At 42.3% G+C, this 18,408-nt stretch overlaps 1 protein-coding gene across 1 annotated transcript; it reads right to left on the bottom strand.

The window, feature by feature from the left end:
• Positions 1-3,776: 3,776 nt before the first annotated feature.
• On the bottom strand, positions 3,777-18,282 carry csnk2a2b (casein kinase 2, alpha prime polypeptide b). The gene is made up of 12 exons (XM_080875094.1): positions 17,239-18,282; positions 16,772-16,883; positions 14,434-14,535; positions 12,305-12,355; positions 12,126-12,185; positions 11,241-11,324; positions 7,924-8,034; positions 7,732-7,833; positions 7,061-7,161; positions 5,787-5,935; positions 5,603-5,686; positions 3,777-4,417 (listed from the first exon to the last, which is right to left on the bottom strand). Exons 1-11 carry the CDS (start codon positions 17,340-17,342, stop codon positions 5,610-5,612), a joined length of 1,053 nt encoding a protein of 350 aa, XP_080731220.1. The 5' UTR covers positions 17,343-18,282; the 3' UTR covers positions 3,777-4,417; positions 5,603-5,609.
• Between the last annotated feature and the right edge of the window lie 126 nt (positions 18,283-18,408).

Here is an 18,408-nt window from a genome sequence, read left to right as displayed (position 1 = left end):
CAGGTTTAACATTAAATAAACAAACAACAGGTCAAATAGACTGGAGTCCCCTGACTGTGCTGTAACACAATCTCATATTTAGTCTCTGAAACCAATGCTAAATAAAACCGGTATTCATTTACAATAGAAAACATGTAGAAAATGTACAATTTAAAGAAAAAATGGTAATTTTGAATTTGATGGCAACAAATATGTCAAAGTTAGCACTGTGTAGCATTTTTTAATAAACAATAGTCTAAGTCTGAGAGCTGAGGAAACAAGCTGCCGAACTTTTGTGAGAGGAACTTTGTCTGATTCGGGATTCTAGTGCTTTAACTGTCCTGGTTCTTCTTTGGTGTATTTTGTATTTCATGATGCACCAAATGGTGAAAGGTTTGGCCAATCAAGGGAACACAGACTTTTTTTTTCATATGAAGCCCTGCTGTTGTCATACACCAATCAGACATCATATTATGACCACCTGTCTAATATTGTATTTGTCCACCTTTTGCTGCCAAAACAGCCCTGACCCATGGAAGCATGGACTCCACTAGACCGCTGAAGGTTTGCTGGGGTATCTGGTACCAAGTCCGTACCAATAAAGTCCTTTAAGTCCTGTAAGTTGTGAATGTAGAGCCTCCATGGATTGGACTTGTTTTGTCCAGCACATCCCACCAATGGTTGATTGGACTGAGATCTGGGGAATTTGGAGGCTGAGTCAACATCTCAAACTCATTGTTGTGTCAGTTCCTGAACCATTTTTGCTTTGTGGCAGGGCACATTATCCTGCTGAAAGGGTCGCATCCATCAGGGAGTACCGCACCGTTAGTCTACGTGGTCTACGGCGTACGTGGTGCCAGGTGATGCCCAGGTAAGCGATGCAAACCCACCAAGTCATCCACGGGATGTAAAAGAAAACATTATTCATCAGATCAGGCCACTTTCTTCCATTCCTGTTGTTGTCTGTCGTTGTGACCATTGTTGCCACTTTCGGTGGTGGACAGGGGTCAGCATCGGTGCACCTTCATCTCATATGCGACAAACTGCGATGCACTGTGTACCTTTCTATCAGAACCATCATGAACTTTTTCTGCTATTTGTCTGTTCTGGACCACATGGGTCAGCCTTTGCTCCCCACATGCATCACTAACTTCGACCCCACATGATCCTGCACTGGATCAGCACTGTTAATTTCTTGCACCCCACAAGAGCTGCAGCTTTTGGAGATGCTAAAACCTGTACATACTGTTCAGCAACGGTGGCGCCTTTCCAGATGTGCAAGCTGCACCCCCATACTATGAAATATGCAGCCTCTTGAACTGAGTGTTGACAATCAGGATGAACAATACAGTGCCTTTCCTGGTCTTGGGACATATGGCTTCTTCTTTGCATGATAGAGCTATAACCTGGGTTTGTGGATGAACTGTAATTTCTGAAAGTCTTCCTGATTTCTCCAGATTCTCAGAACCTTTTGATGTTATGTTTTCAAAAATGTTATATAGTGAACACCAACAGATGAGGAACAGAAGAAGAAAATTTTGTCTCCCTGTTATCTTGTAACATGCAGGAAATTTGTGACTTTTCCTGTTTTGGGCACCAAATTGAGATTTGCATAATTTGCAAGTCATAACTCCCTGCAGCCCTCCAGATACAGGCAGCAAACATATTCCAGGAGCATGTGTTTTAACTATGACAAAGTCATGTGAATTTGAAGCAATATCAGGGTTCTGCTGGCTAATCAAACCAATTTATTAGCACAGTATTGAAAAGAACAATAACAGTGTTTCAGATTTGTGATGGTGAGTGAGTGTCTGCAATGTCAGACGTGTTGAATATGCAAATATTTACCATGCCACTGCAGTCCTCCTCGATGCTTTGAATACTTATGTATTTTTCAGCTTGTACTGGTTTTACTTTCTGCCACTTTTTTTGTTTTTTTACACAGAGAAATGCGCACACTTTCACGGACAACACCAAACAGCAGAGGACAAGTTAGTGACCAGGCTGCAAAAGATTAAGGCTCATACCCCCTCATCAGCTAAACAGTAGCAATGGGACTACATATAGCACTGTGCAAAACTTTGGAGCTATCCCTCATTTCTTTATATTTTGCTGGGAAAATTGGAAACCTATTGGAAATACAGCACATCGCTCCATAAGACTTGTTGTCACCGATTTACAGTCCAGTTCTTGTGTAATTTGGGATCACTAAGCCTTTTCTCCTTGTTTCCCTTCATCAGGAAAGGTTTCCTCCCATTTTTAAGGACACACTGTCCCCCATGCTGCGATATACCAGGTTTTTTGCTAATAGCTCTTTGAGAATCACCACTTCTAACTAGGTTACCTTTGGTATTTTTCATAAATTCACTAACGAAATGGGAACAAATTGTGTATTTTGTGACAACCTGAAAAGTTGCTCAAAACCACTTTAAAAAATACAAAGTCTGGCTCTTTGGAAGCAAAATGCAACGAATGAGGGGTTGTTAAAGGCCCCTCTTCTGTGGAACCAGCTTCCAGTTTGGATTCGGGAGACAGACACTATCTCTACTTTTAAGATTAGGCTTAAAACTTTCCTTTTTGCTAAAGCATATAGTTAGGGCTGGAGCAGGTGAACCTGAATCCTCCCTTAGTTATGCTGCAATAGACGTAGGCTGCCGGGGATTCCCATGATGCATTGAGTTTTTCCTTTCCAGTCACCTTTCTCACTCACTATGTGTTAACAGACCTCTCTGCATTGAATCATATCTGTTATTAATCTCTGTCTCTCTTCCACAGCATGTCTTTATCCTGTTTTCCTTCTCTCACCCCAACCGGTCGCAGCAGATGGCCCCGCCCCTCCCTGAGCCTGGTTCTGCCGGAGGTTTCTTCCTGTTAAAAGGGAGTTTTTCCTTCCCACTGTCGCCAAAGTGCTTGCTCATAAGGGGTCATATGATCGTTGGGGTTTTTCTCTGTATCTATGAAGCGCCTTGAGGCGACTTTTGTTGTGATTTGGCGCTATATAAATAAAATTGAATTGAGTTAAAGACTTTTATACACCAATATATGATGAACATGCAAAAGGCGTTTTATTGAACTGAAAATGTTTTGAGATGTCGTAAAACTAAAAATTTAATGAAGGTACCCTTTTCTTTGGTCTTTTTTTTTTTTAAACCCCAAGCATCAAATTTAATTTTTTCTATCATCTAAAAGTTTGTGTTACTAACTGCACAAACGTCCTCATCACTTCTGTTGATTAGCTCACCGACTTTTAGTCTGTGTCCTCTTACAACACTTAGTGCAGGTTTTCCATTTCCTTTAACGCACCCAGGACACGCTCGGTATCTCCTGAGAAGAGCTGGAGGCGGCGGCTGGACAGAGAGTCTGGGCGTTACCTGAAAGTTGGCCCAAAATGCTGACACGGAAGTAATTTGATTGCATGTATATTTTCCGTGTAATTTTGTCAAATGAAAAACACTAAATTTCATTAAATCTAATCAATTGGCAATTATTTGACATCAAAGAGGGCTTTGTATGACCCACAGTGCAAAATGAGTTCATCATCCCGAGCTAAAGTAACTTTAAAATACCTTAATATTGGCTTTTATCCATCAAAACTAAATGCACTACACAGTTTTTGCTCACATGTTGTTTTAATACCCAAATATCTTTGGTTAAAGGCCATCTTGTGTATTTTAGGTAAACTGGAACCCTTTAACTCAACCCATTTTCCTTTATTAACCAAAATATAAAATAATCATAATAAATGTCACGCCATATCAAAACAAATGAGCAGTAAAAATCACTCACAACGCGTGCAGTTCATCTAAATAAAAATCATTTAATTTTCATTAATATTAATATTATTATCATCGTCATCATCATTCTATCTAGAGAGAGTCCACCATGCCACTTTCAGATCTGGAGTAGTGCTAAGATGCCTGTCTGTCTGAAGGGGGAAGAGGGTGGGGAGGAAAAAACAGGAAGGAGACAGACGAGTTAGGGTCGGGGGCAGGACCTGTACAGGTTCACGCTCCTGTTCATTCTCCATGCTGATGCAAACAAAGAGGGGGGCGCTATAAAGGAGGGCTGGACAGAAAGAGGAGGAGGAGGGACTGAATTGTAGTTTGTCTTCACTGGCCAACATGAAACTGAGCTGTGAGGACAGAGACCAGCTGAGGGGGACAATGGGTGGAGGGGGTGGAGCAGCTTCAAGCTCACTGGTCAGGTCTGCTGGACAGGGAACCAGGACAAGCCAATCACAGACTGATACAGAGGAGGAGGGTTTATGTATACACGTCTGCATCTGTGTTTGTACATGTAGAGGTGTGCTTGCACTGATGTGTGTATCTGTGAGTGTGTAACTGGTCAGAGTTACTTTGATCCATTGTCACTGTACACTTGTCAAAGTCACTGTCACAACCGGGTACAAAGTTGAGGTAACAAACTTCTTTTTCCGCTTCTGTGAAGAGAGACAAAGAACGAGTGAGAGGAGTCGAATCAATTAAAGCAGCAACTCACGGACGTTTTGCTTCCAGGCTTCTTTAAAGCAGAAGACACAGACATCATCAGGGAGTTATCGATGTATAACAAACATAAACACTGGTGTTGTGCTGATAATAAAGCCGTAACACGAGGATTTCATCGTTTGTAAAACCACACTGACAGCACGCTGCAGTTAGCTCATTCGTGACGGGCAGCTGTAGCGCCAATACCGGTCGCCTTCCACTTTCTGTTTCTGAGCAACAAGGAAATGAGGCACCTTCACGGAGCTTCACGATTGGCAGGCTTTATGAGGATGCCATTAGCTCACCGCATGCCAAATTAAATCACGATATGCTCATTATTGATAATCAACTTTGACTTTTCACACTTAAATTCAGTCTTGCAGACACCTGGATGAAACCTGACAATTAGGAGAATCTGAATTTTTGACTGAAACACTTTGTAAGACAATACCGATTCCTAATTAGTTACATATTTATCTGATTCTGAGGCCTACTACATGCCCTCAGGCCATCCTCCACCCCAAACGAGTTGCTTTAGTCCACCTTTTTCAGACACTGACATCACACAGAGCCAACCTGAGCCTTTCGCTCCTGGGGATTATCCTTGTGCAAACTCCTTGTTACCTCATTACTGAAGATTTTGGCCACATTTAATGTGTGCATCCACCTTTTTCAGCTAATTTTGGATATGGCGGTAAAAGCACAGTGAGTTTATAAAGGGATTACTATTGCAAAAAAGTAATTAGATTACTGTTACTTTCCTGTAAGCACGTTGCGTTACTAAACTGTGATTTTGTTTGTCTCATGACAATGACACGACAACGACAGCGTGCAACGTCCATGGCAACAACGAACACGTGTGTAGATCAACAATGGATAATATGGAGTGTGGTAAACAGTACAACCATGCAGCGTTTAAAGCTCGGAAATACTAACAATACTTTGAGTTTGATTCCGTAATAAGTGACAACATTAACATCCGCTGTACACTCTGCGTGGGAAAAAACTTCTTTCTACAGCAAAAAATTAAACTTAAAATCTGAGCACACGTGAAAACTTCATCTGATTATTGTTTGGACTTCTGTGTGTGCTTTCAACTCCTCACGGATGAGCTCTGATGATGTTCTTTAAGCCGTTACCTGTGTTTCATCGCGCTGTAGTGTTGCCACTGGAAACCATGTTGCTGTCAGAATTCGACAAAGACTGCTCCTTCACTACAGGGTCTGCAGGAGCGAGGGGAAAGGGAACCATGTTTAAAAACCAGAATATCTCTGAGAATAATAGATTTCCTTTTGATTTAGTCATTAAACCCAAAAAACCTACAGAAGTAGGGGTGCTCCATGGCCTCTGTGGCGGTCAGTCTCTGTTGGTGATCGTATCGTAGCAGCTTGTCCAGCAGGTCCAGAGCTTCGGGGCTCACCAAGTGCTGATTCTCCGTCTGCACAAACTGTTCCCAGCGCTTCCTGCTCTGCCTGCAGGCAAATGACGACAAACATGTTTCCATTTTTGGAGGCATGCTTCTGACTTGGTTCAAATCATAAAGAATAGAAGTTTCTCTGTACATGTGGGAGATTCTTCTTCTACAACAGCACCTTTCACTTATGGAGTGCCTCAAGGGTGCATCCTGGGCCCACTTCTTTTTTCATTGTATATGTTGCCTCTAAGTTTGACCTTTAGAAAACATAATTTTTCTTTCCACCGCTTTGCTAATAACATCCAGGCATATATCCTCATTCAATTGACAAGCAGATGCATGGGAGCATCAGTTCAGCTTTCTTAGCAACATTAAGTTCTGTGTGATGATAAATTTCTTATATCTTAATGAAAGAAAGCCCGAGGTTATTTGCTTTGGTAAATTTCACCCCTCAATCAACTCTTCTGACACGCCGAGTCATTCGGCTCATTACTGTCATGCTGCTGTAATAAAAAAACAAACAAACCTGGGCATGATTTTTGATAAGTTTTTTTTTTAAAATGGATCAACAAATAAGGACTGCCTCTATAATTTACTTTTATCAAATCAGAGTCACTGCCAAAGTAAAACCTTATCTCTTGCAAAATGACCTGGAAAAGGTTATTGATATTTTCAATCACTTCCCACCTGCACTACTGTAATTCCCTTTGGTATCGAACAGTCATCTTTGGTTGCAGTTAGTCCAGAATGCGGAAGCTTGCCTCTCTACTGGTATTAAAAAGCACAAACATCTCTTAATTGGTTCCCTTTCCGTTTTTGAATTGATTTTAAGATTTTATTGCTTACTTTTAAAGCTTTGAACATCACATTCATACACCTGTAAGTACTCTGAGGTCACCTACCCAGTTGCTCTTAGCACCAGGTCTATGGAATAATCCATCTCTCCATATCCGTACAGCTCAGATGGTACACACATTTAAATCTTTATTAACAAGACATTTATTCCTCTTGGCATTTGGATCAAGTGTAGCATCCTTATAGACAAATACATTTTATTTGTTTAATGTTTTGCTTTCATTTTATTTCCCTTGTTGTTTTATTTAATTTTATTGTCTTTTATGAGTTGATCGATTGTCTTTCTCTAGATTTTCATGTAATTTTTCTTGAGGCCGAGTGAACTTACTGTCCTAGGAGGTCCTTGAAGCGTGGGTCTAGCTCAATGTGGTATTTACGCAGGTAGCCGAAAAGCTCGTCTGTCCCCAGGACTTTGGCAATCCGCACCAGCTGGAAAAAACAACAGTGGAAGATCATACATGTCAGAGCAGACTTTTAACACCTTCCAAAACATTAAAAAATGTAACACACAAGCTTTAAGACAGTGGTTACCTCCATCTTTTAATATATAGTCTATGCTACCAAACTGTGGGAAACTCAGACCAATTACTGCATTTATTATGCCAAATTATGCTTCAGCGACAAACCCTGCCATTTATTGGTTTATAAGTTAGTGCCACATATGAAAACATCAGGACACTATCTCACTACATCGTCTATTAAACAGGTTACATTGTAGGCTCTACAAAGGTTCCCCACAGAAGTTAAGTTAGAATGAGCAACTGCACTGAAACCTTCTGGTAAAATGAGGACCCCTGGTGGTGAAAGGTTTAATTACATTTTACAAAAAGTAATTACAAAAAGTACCTTTAGCTGAGAAAAGGACACCACAAACAGCTGTGTGTTTGTGCCATGAGCCGAGGCAGACCCTCTGAGTTTTTTAACGCAAGTGTGCATGGAATCAGTTTTTAATGTTTACTCTTTTGTCTCATCTCGTATAAAAATTCGTGTGACAGGCACCTGATCGTAGTTGTCTTGTCCGTGGAAGAAGGGCTCTTTCTGAAAGATCATACTGGCCAGCATGCAGCCCAGGCTCCACATGTCTAGACTGTAATCGTACATCTGGAACACACAATCATCAAACAGCACTGCAGATGAGGACAAAACAGACATCTCAATTATCTGCATGTGAGAAAACAGTGTGCGTGTTACCTGGTAGTCCACGAGGAGTTCAGGGCCTTTGAAGTATCGTGAGGCCACTCTGACGTTGTACTCCTGGGATGGGTGGTAAAACTCTGCCAAACCCCAATCTATAAGACGTAGCTAAAAAACACACACAGCAGAGACACATCCTGTTAATGCAATTTAAGGGTAAATTGGGTGAAGTCACATCTATATCAGCCTGCTGCCCCCTACTGGACATCTTACAGTCTGTTTTTCTTTTCTTGTAATAAAGATAAACCTGCAGTCTGAATTTCTTTCCACAGAGAACTTATTCTGCCCAGCATAGCCTCCACTGAGCTTCACTGTTCCCTGCAGAAACTCGTCCTTGAAGTGCCCTCCAGCTCACTGAACAAAATGTGGTCTGTTCAAACCAAATACTTCAAATTTTGACTCCCTGCTGCCATTTTTCTGCTCTCGAGCTTTGTGTGTGTAGCTGAGTTTGAGCACTTTGTTGCCAGTTCAGAGAAAAGGCTTTTTGGCTGCAAGTCCACACTCTGCTTGTTCCGAACATCTCCACGTTTCAAGGGGAAGTCGGCTTTTCGTCTGCTGCACGCAGATTTCTGCATTTCAGCTTCACATTGCTGCTCATTTCCTTGTGGCACCGCTGGAAATGCCTGTGTGCCTTTGAGACGTCTTACTGACAGAGGATGACATCCTTTGGATATTTTTGTTATGCTAACTGTTGGCAACATTTTTTGATGAATTTGATTTCTGTCACTTCTGCAGCAACCCATTTTTTTCCCCTTCTGTCATCAGATTTTATTCCCGCGACGCTGCTGTTTCTGAGTAAACTCAAGATCGCAGTTCGACCTACATAAGTTGCAACATTAAAAACCGAATTGTTTTCAATTAGGAAACAGGATCTGCTACTGCTTTCACACAAAGCACAAAAAAAACCATGATGTAAACAAATAAAACATGTAATTTCTTATCTGATATATAAATATTACTGGCTTTAAAATGAAAAATATCAAACTAGTCAATGATTCCTATTGTGAATACATTATTAGAAAGCGGGCTTTCTGGGGCATTAAATGTATTTAACTTCCCGGTGAAGGCTTGTTAATGCCAAATGTGTCAGAGTTAAATATGGCTTTGCTCTGAGCATACAGGACTTTTAATATTTTGATGACTTCATCAGTCTCGCTTTGGAGGAATTTTGGCCTTTTCTTCCGTTCAGTGTTGGTTCAATGCATTTGCAGGTATTTGTTTATGCATGGCTCTCTTAAGGTGCTGACACAGCATTTTAATCAGGTTGAGGTCTGGACTTTGACTGGACCACTGCAGCACCTGGATTCGTTTCTTTTTCAGCAATCCTGCTGTGCTCGAGATCATTATTCTATTCCAATTTGGGCCAAATTGACAAATCGCTTCACATTTTTCCCTCCCACTGTCGCCAAAGTGCATATGCGGTATTTGTCCTGATATGCTTGCTGTCTTTGGTTTTCACCAAATGTGCTGCTGTATGTTGTGACCAAGCATTTTCACTTCGATCTCATCTGTTCACATTCAACTTTACAGACCTAAACCATGCTGCGATGTTCTTGTTTTATAGAGAACATCCTTTCCTACAGTGGCCCTGAGACGTCAAATATACCGCGACTTAAGAAACCACCAGAAAATAGACAAACACTGCGAAAGCACACGAAACACAACAAAAGTTGAATTTAGCACAACAGAAAGTGTTTCTCGGGACACAATAACTTGACGGTCCAGCGGCAGAAGTGACAGAAACAAAAAAGACTCAAAGCAGAAGGTTCAACCGTGCTGTGAATGAGAAAAGATGCTAACCCTAACCCTTTGAATCACATATTCATATAATACTGTACATACATGTTTGCCATTAGCTGTTTACTGTTAGCATGCCACTTCCGCCACTGTTCTGTAACGTTATTTGGTCCCCAGAGGTTTGTGAGCTTTTACAATTTTTCTATTTGCTGGTGTCTTCTTATGTTGCAGTCTGTTTGACCTCTCAGGGCCACCGTACTCTCTCCTGGTAACACTTCCAAACAAGCCACACCTGATTCAATGTTTGTCTAATTGCACTGTCATGAACTTTAACCTTTAATATGCTGACTGAGGCCTGTAGACTGAGATGTAGCCTGTGGGTTGCAGGTGCATTTATACACCCGAATGCTCCAGACCAGCACACTGCAAAAATGTCTGTTTTAATAGAAGCGCTCCCATTTGCTGATGACCACTCAGGTGGATTCTGTTACTTATCCTCATAATTCATATAGAAGCAGTGAGGCGCACTTAGTTTTTCCCACAGGACTCATTTTAAGACTTGACTGTAGCATGCCCACAAAATTTGTCCAGGCAGACTTTAGACTGCTTCTTTCTTTACCATGTACATATTTTTATTACACTTTGCACAATCTCAGTCTTACTTTTTACTCTTCTTTAGTTTAACCACATTTTATCCCTGTTCCATCTATAAAGCTTTCGCACTCTCTCATTTTAAGGCCGTCACTATGCGCCTGTGGCACTTTTACTTTAACTACATTATTTAATTATTGAAAATTGTACTGTTTTTATTATTTATCCTGCTGCTTTTAAACAATTATTTCCCCTGTGGGATCAAAGTATCTATCTTCATGTATTTAAAATAATCTATAACCAGTGTGGCAGCGAGCTGCCTAACCTTAAGTCACTAAAGCTGTGAGCAGTTAAAGCAGACCAGTTTTTGATTTGTTGTGGTGTTTGTGCTGTGCTGATTAGTGGATTTCCTTTCTGTTAGTGTTGCTCACTCCTCACGCTGGAAGTGGAAGAGAGACGAGAGAGACGGAGTGCCTTTCTCGCTCTGGAGAAAGGCACTCGGGAGCAAGCGACTCTCGACAGAAAATAGATCCATAGTCCTTCACATACACGTAGGACTACATGCTGTCAGAAGTAACCGAGAGAGTTGGAAAGGTCTTGTTTTTTTTAAGTAACATCATAACCTATAAAAAGTGACCTGAGGCATCTGCAGACTGATGATCATAAACGCTTTAATTATCTGATTCTAATAGCTAATGAAAATGCACCAACAGTGTGCAGTGAGCCTGACATTTACGTAGATGGAAATTACATCTGTGTTTATTTTAAGGTTCTCATGCCTAATGCACTCGCACAGGGACGCTACGTATTTGAAAGCCCACGCTAATGCAATAACAACTGCTTTTCAAAATGGGAAAAAAAAGAAAAAAAAAAGAGAGATAACAAAAGATGGGAATGAAAAGCCGTGGTGAAAATAACCAGTGAGGGAGGGTGAGTGTGGGGGTGTGAGGGGAGAACAAAATAAGACTACACAGAGCACTGCCTACCTTTCTCAACTGGTGGTCGATCATCACATTGTGAGGTTTGACATCACGATGCATGATTCCCATACTGTGACAGTAGTCCAGAGCCTGACACACACACACATACACACCAACATAAAAAGGTATTAAAGTGCTTCTTTTTTTGGTAAACAGAACAGATTTTCAAGATAGCATTTCTAAACTCACTAGTTTTCTTTAGACAGCATTAATTATTTCTATAACAGAAATATTATAGACAATATTATTAGCCCCCTGAAAAACAGACCTTTTCATTAAGCCATAACAAAACACACTGCTGCGAAATGACGTCCTTTAAATTGGTAATACTCAAAGCTTGTAAAATTAGGTTAATCATCAAATTTGTAAACAGTTTAAAACTTTAATGACCTAAAGAAAGTTTATATATACTGCAGAGAGACACTGCTTATATTTGGAGGAAAAGCACCGTCCCCACAGCGGAGGTTGGCGAGTCTGGAACCGGGAATCTCGTCGAGGTGGAAGTAATCAAGAAAAGGAAGAAGGATCTGTGAAGATTTTCAAAGAAAACCTCAAGCAGTCAGGAGTGAAACTGGGTCTGGGTCATCGCTTTGTCTTCCTACACAACAGCAACCCAAAACATATGTAGCTCCTGATGAAAAACGAATTCTAGAAGACCAAAGTGACCGTTACTGACTGGCCTGCACAAAGTCCTGACTTGAAATCTGCGGGGTGAACTGAAGCCCAAGGGCCGTGCCAGAATACCATCAGAACTGGTCAGGAGACGAGGGGGCTAACAATACTGACACTGGTAGTTTTTGGTTTTTGTGAAATTATTTTGTTTCTGTAAAGTAGAATAATGTAAGCATCCAAAACAAAACTACGATGTTTGCTAAAGCTGAGATGTCTCACCTTCAGTAGTTCATACATATAGAAACGGATATCGTAATCTGTCAACTTCTGGTACAACTCCTGCAGGGGGAGAAAAATAACACAAATAAGCACTGAGGTTTGCTGCTCTTTCAGCCTTACTGATTGCAGCTATGAGAGACTTGGCACCGAGCAATGAAGGAAAGAGGCGAGGATTGTACCTTGAAGTCTGTGTTATTGATGCATTCAAAGACGAGTGCTGGCGTTCTGGACTATACAGCCACCACAGAGAGCATGAGAAGGGTGTGGAGAGAAATCAGGAGGAAAAACAAACAATTAACACCACAGAGAGAGAAATATATAAATCAGGAATACGCTTATTTCTGATTCAATCACCTGATAAACCAGTGATTTGGCAGCCCCCACCATGTGATTTCAACCCAAACGGGACGAACGATACAACCATTTGAATCATCCCTGATACTCAGCCGTGCACTCAAAAAGCTGTGCATACAATGATCATTTTCTAACCCAATGAAGTTCACAGGAACAAACAGACAAAGGACCCCGCAGGGTTCCCACCGCTGCACTGGAACAAGGCCTCCTGGCTTAGTCAGAGCATTTCCACTGCCTAAAAATATCCTTCCTTCCTGGTCGGTTGATGTGTCCCAGCTCAGAAAATTGTAAAACGGAGATATCCAGTCTGGTCGTCGCGGTGGATTTCAGATTGAAAACACAGAATATAGAAACAAATAAGTGGTCAAATGATAAAACTCCTGTAACTTCTGTTGACTACAAAACAAAAATTAAAACGCCACAAATTTTAGGTCCGATGGGAAGCTGAGAGCCAAAACAATCACACGGTAATTACAGCAAAACTGGAATTATAAGATTACTTTGTTTCTCGTGCCGACACAGAGTCTATCATTTGCTAAAGACAACGATGTCGTAAGGGGCTTCCTGCAGTATTTGTCATGCGAACAAACAAATGCTCAGGTGAGCACACAATGGCACAATAAACCAGCGATCCAGGTGCTAAAAGGAAAAGTTGCAGTTCCTCAAATGGCCACTTGAGGCAAAAACAAAAGAGAAGCAATGATTTCACACAGCTGGCCGTGTTAAAATATCCAACTTTACAGCAGCAGGCAAACAAGCTTGCTATGACGATGGCCCTTTATGACGACTGCATGGAGGTTATTTAATTATTTTGTTTTATAACTCATAAGTTTTCATTAGACTGATGTACAGAATTTAGCATGATAGAGTTCCAGCTGAAGTGTAACTTCCCAGTTTTCAACTGCAATGCCCCTGAAGTAGGATTTCGAGTCAGAGCAGCGCATTTGTGACTCGCTAAATGAGCCGTACGCAGAGCATTGATCAGGCACTATCCGTGAATGTGCTGCAGCACCTTTTTAAGCACAAAAAGAGCCCCGTGTTGTATTTCTACTGACGCACAAAGAGCTCGACCTCACTAAGGAGCAAAGCAAATCATGTTTTCCTTGATTTTCCAACTTCACTACTGGAATACAGTTTGAGAGTAAAGTCACTCCCAGCTCAACCATCCGTCTTCAGAGGCAAATGAAACGCCACAACAGCCTCGCTTTAGATCATTTTCGTCACCAAACTGAACGTCTTCACCTCGTCAGTGGTGCTAGTGCACTTATGAGGCGAAGCAAATCATCCTTTACATGCATTTCTGTGCGATGCAACCAGAAAACCTACAGTTGCATATTTCTAACCACAGCAGCTAGCATTTGCTTCCTTCTGGCTCAACACCGCCCGAAAGAAAACAAAACAAGAGGGAACTGGCTGTAATAATAAAAACAGTGTGAATACCTATGGAGCTGAAACATACTACAAAATCTTTTTGTACCATTAGTTTCACACTTCTCCACTCACCGACAGTCAGCAAATGCAATTCACCAAGAAGTGCAGCAATTTTCCAAACATACAATGGGAAAAACAACATGGCTGCCTTGGAAGTATTCAAGGTAAACACTGCAGCCTCTAAACTGACACCAACTTGTAGCTTAAAAAAAATGGTTCCAGTCAACCCGGTTTATTCATTTTAATATGGGGGAAAGTAACAGTGAGAATGGCGCATCCCTTATTTGGCTGACATTAAATCAAAGACCTAATATAAATGTAATTATTCACAATGCTGTGAGCTTGGGACAGTTTGTTTTCTTGAGAGAATGACGGGGAAACAAAGAAGGCAGAAAGACGGAGCTTTAATCTAGTAGCTGCATCTCTGGCTGACATTGTGGCTGCTCATACTCTAGCCCTAGTTTTACATCTCGATTCATTTTGACACTTCATAAAAACATAAACATGCTATTAGCAAGCCTACCACTGGGTCTTTCACTGTGTCCACCAGACGGATGATATTGGTCCCTCCTCGCAAGTTCTCCAGGATTTTGATCTCTCGCTTGATCTTCTTCTTCTTGACAGGCTAAAACAAGCATGAAAAACAAAACAGCCCGATTTAATAAAAAGATTTAACAGAGCAGTCTCAGAATAAATGAAAAACAGCAGAGGAAAAGATGTCAAATCTGAAAGGTTTGCTGCCCTGCTGCTTCTTCTCACTCCCGCCTCATATCTGCTGACTCTGCTTGCACTGTCGCTGCTGCTGCATTCTTCAGCATCTCTTAGCTTCACTCAGTCTGAGGTTTCCATTTAAGTGACTGTCAGCTAATCCTCATCTGTCACAGGCATCACTCAATTTTTTTTAGTGGTTAGACCTCTTGCACTTAGTCATATAGTTGTTTAGTAACCATGTTAAATAGTGACTACTAACTGTGACAAGACAAAAACGAATCAAACGCAGGGTCTACAGCTAAAAATCTAGATATTTATGCTGTGATCCGAGCAGAAAAAGAAGACTCTACTGGCTGTTTTTAAGAAGGGCTCAAATGACTTGGATATGTGAATGTTGTGTACTCAATTAGCTTAATCCACCAGTAGTGAGGCAGCAGTAATAGAGCCAGTCAATCCAAGCCGGTTGTAGTGTTCGCACCACCTACGTCTTACAAATGGAGCTTTGTGTCAGCACCTAATTTAAGGAGTTTGGTTATTTCCCATATTTGCCTTTATTATTAGTTATATTTATTACTGATGTGATGCAAATGTTTGGTAGTTCTCTGCAGCACAGTAACCACACGTCATCATCCTGCTGGAACCAACTTCGTTAATCTTCATCTGGGATTTTCCAAAAGCAGCAGGGGGCTTTGCTCGCTGGCTTAACTGCAGGGCTGCAATTAGCTCCAGATCAGCAGTGATTGAGTGACACAGAGCTGCCATCACTGGCCCGCTAGCTGTTTAGGCGATCGGGCAGAGCGGCCCAAGTTTGTTTGTTTTTTTCCATCTGGCAAAATGTTTGTCAGGAAAAAACTTTGGACTCTGATGTTGGAGTTTTTTTAATCACTAATTCAACAAACATGTAATCTAAACTTGACAAATGCAGGAAAACTGGAAAGCTAAGGTGCATCTATTTTCAGCTTACACGGTCTCAGCGCATTAGCAGGGTTTAAGACAAAAAATAATCCTTTCACGCTGCCAGAATTTTAAGAATTATGTCTTTGGGTTCATTTAAGCAGCTGGGATGAGAGTCAGCAATACCACGACTGAGGCCAGGTTTCTCTACTGCAAAATGATGGGGGAAGAGTTCCCCCCCCCCAAGCGTGGTAGGTGCCTTCCTTTGGTGGTTTTCAGGGCACGCACAACTGACCTAAAACTCGCTGGAGAAACTAGACATCTCATCTGGTCTGGGAGCGCCTCAAGATCTTCCAGGAGGAGGTGGAAAATGTACTCAGGCAAAGGGATGTTTGGAATAACCTGCCTAGCCTAGCAAAAGACTAATTATTCAGGAAATACTCAAGACTAAAAAAAACTATGTCTTCATTATTCATTAATTTAACAATTATGTATGCAGTCATACATCATCAGCTGGTCAAACTCTGCTTTGAGGTTTTCTTAAAATTCACAGTAATTGAAGCAGAAATCTCCACGGCCAAAAACTGCAGTTCCTTAAATGGCCACTTGAGGCCTGTTCCAGAAGTAAATCGATCCCAAAAGGCTTCCATGTTAAATTACCAAACTTTACAGCAAAAATAAGGATGTTTGCTTTGTGCTACAGGAGACTGTTTTGTTCTCAAGAGCTAAAATCCATTTTCATAACAACTATATAGGGGTGAAATGCACCTCAATGCAAAGAGCTGTAGCCAACAGCTCTCACCCTCATTTGTGCTGTTGGTTTAGGAGCATTTTAATGGAATGCTCTGATATGGATTTAAATGTGCTATAACAAGTTTATCCCTGAGTTTTGTTGAAATTGTAGTATTTAAGTACTAAAAGCTACTTTTAGCTACTCCCATATTCACAAGGGCTCACTACAGCAGGTAGATCCACATATCTGACTTAATGCAATGCCCGAGAGATTTTTATTTCCTGTTGGGATCGAACTCAGGATCTTTAGCATAGACAAATGCATACACAATTACACAGAATTATCCCACCTTTTATATACAGTCTGTGTATTTATCTAATAGCTTTTCACAACTGGTGGTATGGTAAGTATAAGGCTCTATTGCAGATATATTTGGCAATAAAATATTATTAAATAATAGTTATTCTTTAAAATGTAATAAAAATGCCCATGATGGCAGTGCTGTCCCAATCAATCTGCTCACCTTCAGGATTTTGACCACCACCTTCTCATTGTTGGTGATGTTGATAGCCTCGAACACTTCGCTGTACTTCCCTCTGCCCAGCTTTCGAACCAGCTGGTAGTCCTCCTGGTTGCTATAGGGACAGCCAGAAAAACAGGAATATGAGGAGAGAGGAATTTTTTTCCAGATACATACAATTAAGCCAGTCTATAAGCTGATTCTAAATGTTCTACCCGCTGACTTCTGGTTCTGATACCAAGCCAAAATGTTATACAAGTCAGGCTGGATAGGTGAAAGAGATGGAGGTAAGGAGGAGGAAAGTGTCAAACAGTGAAGAACAGCAGGCTTGAAGGTCGGGAGACATGGTGTCATCACACCCTCACAGCTAAATGTATAATAATAGACGCCCATCTGCCATATTTCCCCTCCACAGAAATCCCTTATCATACGATTATCATGCACGCTGCAGTAATCAGAAATGTCCTCACTTCCAGTTGGGTACGTGGGCCTCGTAGTCCCAGTACTCGCGGGTCTTCAGCGTGTTGACGTCTGCGTACACACGGGCTTTGCTACCGGCCACCGGACCCGGCATGGCGAGACCCGTGGCTCGGGTGCCGTGGGGCGCCTGTCACGGAGATCTGCTGGGATGTGGATGGCAGACTAAAATGGGGGGGTGGGGTGGCGGAGTTGTATGAATGGGGATAACGTGTGTGGGTGTAAAGCGGAGCTGGCCAGCCAGCTATCGTGCAGAGATAAGCAACCAGAGTCAGAAAAGTGGAGGCAGGAATGATGAGAAAACCAGGGATGTCCGCCGGGAAAAGCCGCAGTCACTGCCCGCCGAGCAGCACTCCTTGGTGGGGTTAACAGAAGCAGCAGAGACGGGGAGGGGGTGGTGGATCTTGGAGTGATTAGCAGCTGAGGTTACACACAGGGACGGGGAAGCATCGGGGCACTGAGGTAGAGAAGAACCGGACCCCTGAAAGGCCACAGAGGGGGCTGGAAAGGAAGTCGGTGGTCTAAAAATTACGGGTCTAAACTCCGAGGCTAACGTTGCTCTTTGCGGGCCCCAAATCCGAGGAGAAACAGGCGGCCTTCCTGCGCTGGTCCGGGAATGAGGGGTGCCCACCGTGGGCCGGTGTTCGCTATCAACCGAAAACCGATGTGATGGATCGACAGCGGGGATCGATCTCGGGGAGAGGAGGGGGTGGAGTAGCGGAGAGATCGATGATGTTAGCTAACGGTAGCCTGCGATGCTACTTGAGCGCGAGGATGTCGCACCGACGGGGAGCGCTCGGCGCCGTGCACCACCATCGGCGGAGACAGCGTCATGTGCGATCGGCTGTGCGGGGTAAGCAGCGTCTCGGAGGCCCGGTGCCACACGCTCACGGAGACCCCACGATTCAAGGGGATTCTTCTGCACCTGCGGACCTCCCCTAGTCGAGAGCGCAGGGAAGGGAAGCGGATTGCGATTGAAGAGGCGCAAGAGAGCCGCCCGGATGTGAAAGCCGCTGGCTGCCGGGGTGAAAATGAGGAACGAGACCTTCCAGTGGATAGCCGGGCCACAGCGCCCCCTGGTGAAAAGGATGTGACGGATTTCTCAACTATTTAAAAACGGAGTGCAAAAGTAAGTAAAACAAAAACAAAAACAAAGCTGGCTC

Source organism: Rhamphochromis sp. 'chilingali', assembly GCF_963969265.1.
Source record: "Rhamphochromis sp. 'chilingali' genome assembly, chromosome: 2".
NCBI lineage: Eukaryota > Metazoa > Chordata > Actinopteri > Cichliformes > Cichlidae > Rhamphochromis > Rhamphochromis sp. 'chilingali'.
Note: the sequence above shows the minus strand (reverse complement) of the source record. Positions and strands in the feature narration are given on the sequence as shown.